Here is a 3,743-nt window from a genome sequence, read left to right as displayed (position 1 = left end):
GAGATGTTAATAGGTGCTTAAAATAAATAATAACAATTTCAGATTGTTAAATAGGTAAAAATAAATGATTTTCTCTTTATAAGTAAGAATGAATCGTTCATTTTTGCCTGCCTTAATACATTTTCTTGCTATTTACACTTTTCTCTGTTAGTTCCCTGAAAAGTGAAAAAAGCAGGGCTTTACTTTCTATTTTGTAAAGTAAAAACTAAATGTACACAACAATTTCCACAACCCATAACAGATTCATGTCTTAACAAATTTTTTTGAACTTTGGTTGTAAGGATGATGTGGCTGTTTTATTGTTACAAACATATTAATGTAGTTTGAAATACTGTTGTAAATTTAATATTAAGAACAAAAGAAGGCATACAATTGTGGAAGTCATTTCTGTTTCTAATAATGTGCAAAACTTGACCACTCACATACCCGCATTACTCAAACAGAAATTGAATTCGTCTCGGGTCCTTCCCATAACTATCTACCACTATTTCGATAAAGGATTCCTCCTCTGATTTTATCTTATCACGATGAACTGACACCATACACAAACAACTGAGTCGATTATCTGCCATGGTAGTTCTTAGCCACGTTTTCACACTCCTGTGAGTGCTGCAAACAAACATGACGTAGGCCTATACTAATTCATACAGTGTAACCCTCTTCAACTACTCTATTATGATAATATTTCAAACAAGATTTAAAAATAATTAGAAGAAATGTTTCATCTGACTTACGAAATTGTTTCAAAGTCTTTCTAATTAAGTAATTACAATCAGAAAAATGTTACTGTGTTAATTAAGTACCTGAACGATCTTTCCGCAGAGCAGGTGGTTGCCAGTAAGCTAAGGGCTATCTTTGAAGCTGAAGCTACGGCGGGCATGAATTTGGCTTTGTCCTGTAGATCAGTCAGGCTTAATTGAGCAATATCTCCTTCAGTTACTTTATTGCGTTTCCACATACTGATCCATGTCCATGCTTCTTCAGTGAAATTATCTAAAAGATCGCCATAAAATCTTTTGATATTTTCAATTATCCTTTTCATATCTAGGTTGCTTTGGGATTTCATTACCTTTGGGTGCAAGCAGAAAATCTCAAAAGATGCCTTGTTATCGTCTGAAAACCGTTCTTGCAAGGACTGGACTAGGGAATCCAAATATGGAATAAAGAGAGATTTTCTGTAGTACTCAGTGACAGAAACTGATGGATGATTTGAATGACGCACTTGTTGTGCAACACTCACAGTTGTCAAATGCCAGTGACATCTATTCCAAGTGCACTATAGTTGCTTTCAGCACTTTTCATTATCATTTCAAATTCGGCTTCCGCATTTTCTCTGTCATCCAATAACATTTTTACAATTCCTTGAATGTGTTCTGAAACTTCTAACAAGTTAATGTTTACTGATTGTAGGATATTGGTGACAGGTTCTAGTTTGGCTGAATATTTTGCTATGACTTTTAATGTAAGAATAAATGTTGGAGAAGTAAGTGTGCAGTAAAGTTGCCAGACTTTCTGACCAGTTTCACGATCTCCTTCTTTATGTAAAATTGCTAATGCTTCAACAATTTCTAAAAACTTATCATTAAATTTCCTTCTAGACTTATGCTTCTCAGACCAGCGTGTCTCACACAGTTTTTGAAGGTTCCCAACTAGGACTTTCCTTTGCGTGCTCCCCCGGAAAAAAGAAATTCCTTCTTTGATAGTACCAATGGCATTTCTAACCTCTGGTAAGGTGTTCAAATCATTCACAACTAAATAAGTCTATGGCTAGCACAACGATAGAAGCGAGCCTTGGGATATTTCTCAGCAATTATCTTCTGTACTCTGCCAATTTTACCGGCCATCGTACTGCACCCATCATAGCCTTGCCCTACCATTTTATCTAGATTTAAACCCCAAGCAGATAAAGTAGATACTATTGTGTTGGAGATATGTTTTACATCTAACCTTGCTAATGGTGTAAATCCAAGGAAGACTTCTCTGACAACATTAGTTGCATGGTCAAAATAATGCGCTGAAAGAGAAAGTTGTTCTGTGCCTGCAATATCCATTGATTTGTCTGACAAAACTGAAAATGATTCTCTGTTATTGATAGTATTAATCAAATCATTTCTTAGTACTTTGGCACATAAATCATTTTGGGTTCTATGAGAAACATAGGTATCATTCTTAGGTGCATCCTCAAAGCGTTTCCACAGTGTTTCGTCACCTGACTCTAATCTAAATTGTAACAAATCATCAAATACAGCATTTGAATTTGTTTCTCCTCTTAAAGGTAAGTCATGTAATGCACAAAACAATACACAAGAAACAATTGATTTTAACTTTGCACGATTAGTTTGTACTAATTTTGGAAGATTCTCGTTGGCGAGTTCTTCCACACTTTTAGTTTTGTTTGTCACAACACTAATGAAATTATTTGACTTTTCTATTGCATCTTTATGCCACTCGGAATTCATATGCATTTTTGCACATTCATGGAACTTTTCGAAATTTGTGAATGGGCGGCTTATGAATGTACCATGATGACTACCATGCGTTATGTGTTAGCTGAAAAGCACACAAAAGTTGCAGAGGGCACCTTTAACTGCTTTAGAATATACCAGCATTGGATATAATGACAGCCGGTCTGGTTGAAATGTTCTTTTTGTACTGTCTATGTCATTCTTAAAATTATAACTTTTTTCAGGTTGCTATGGATTCAATAAAATCCTATACTTTAGGCAATTGTCAATATCCTTTTTTTCAATGTAATTTCAGACATCGAGAATACTGAACAGGATACTGCTACCCTTTTCATCAATGCACTTGAAGCCAGCAGAGGTACTGGCTTCGTCTTTATTTTCTCCATCAGCACAACTACTGGAATTTTTAATAGTGATGGTTGCCTTTGATTCACCAATTTCCTGTGATACCTCATCATAGACACTATCTTCTTTGACACCTCCACTTTCATTTGTAGTTTTAATTCACTTTTGAGGTACAAAAAACTTATGTATATCTGTCATTTTGGCACTGTATACGCTGCGCTTTTACATTCACAATGCACAAACGTCTATGCAAACCACTGTCCACTTACAAGTCACATTGAAAGCTGAAATACTAAACACCTTTTTCCAAAGCTGTTTCACAGAGGAAGACCGCACTGCAGTTCCTTCTCTAAATCCTCGCACAAACGAAAAAATGGCTGACATCGAAATAAGTGTCCAAGGAATAGAAAAGCAACTGGAATCACTCAATAGAGGAAAGTCCACTGGACCTGACGGGATACCAATTCGATTCTACACAGAGTACGCGAAAGAACTAGCCCCCCTTCTAACAGCCGTGTACCGCAAGTCTCTAGAGGAACGGAGGGTTCCAAATGATTGGAATAGAGCACAGATAGTCCCAGTCTTCAAGAAGGGTCGTCGAGCAGATGCGCAAAACTATAGACCTATATCTCTTACGTCGATCTCTTGTAGAATTTTAGAACATGTTTTTTGCTCGTGTATCATGTCATTTCTGGAAACCCAGAATCTACTATGTAGGAATCAACATGGATTCCGGAAACAGCGATCGTGTGAGACCCAACTCGCCTTATTTGTTCATGAGACCCAGAAAATATTAGATACAGGCTCCCAGGTAGATGCTATTTTTCTTGACTTCCGGAAGGCGTTCGATACAGTTCCGCACTGTCGCCTGATAAACAAAGTAAGAGCCTACGGAATATCAGACCAGCTGTGTGGCTGGATTGAAGAGTTTTT

General features: G+C 36.8%; 1 protein-coding gene across 1 annotated transcript; it reads right to left on the bottom strand.

The window, feature by feature from the left end:
- Positions 1 to 243: 243 nt before the first annotated feature.
- Positions 244 to 2,465, bottom strand: LOC124778688 (52 kDa repressor of the inhibitor of the protein kinase-like). The gene is made up of 5 exons (XM_047253664.1): positions 1,778 to 2,465; positions 1,254 to 1,724; positions 804 to 1,140; positions 436 to 609; positions 244 to 331 (listed from the first exon to the last, which is right to left on the bottom strand). The coding sequence occupies exons 1-5, from the start codon at positions 2,463 to 2,465 to the stop codon at positions 244 to 246; spliced, it is 1,758 nt and encodes a 585-aa protein (XP_047109620.1).
- Positions 2,466 to 3,743: the final 1,278 nt, after the last annotated feature.

The sequence above is a fragment of the Schistocerca piceifrons genome, chromosome 1 (genome assembly GCF_021461385.2).
Source record: "Schistocerca piceifrons isolate TAMUIC-IGC-003096 chromosome 1, iqSchPice1.1, whole genome shotgun sequence".
In the NCBI taxonomy this organism is placed as follows: domain Eukaryota; kingdom Metazoa; phylum Arthropoda; class Insecta; order Orthoptera; family Acrididae; genus Schistocerca; species Schistocerca piceifrons.
The sequence above is the reverse complement of the archived record's forward strand: the minus strand, read 5'-3'. Positions and strand labels throughout refer to the sequence as shown.

What these genes read in the sequence shown, in the direction of transcription:
- LOC124778688 (XM_047253664.1), bottom strand. Translation starts at nt 2,465, where the DNA reads ATGCATATGAATTCCGAGTGGCATAAAGATGCAATAGAAAAGTCAAAT. An exon ending in TCTGCGGAAAGATCGTTCAG is followed by an intron (nt 610 to 803) that starts GTACTTAATTAA and finishes GTTTGTTTGCAG; the next exon opens with CACTCACAGGAGTGTGAAAA. An exon ending in CGAATTCAATTTCTGTTTGA is followed by an intron (nt 332 to 435) that starts GTAATGCGGGTA and finishes AATTTACAACAG; the next exon opens with TATTTCAAACTACATTAATA.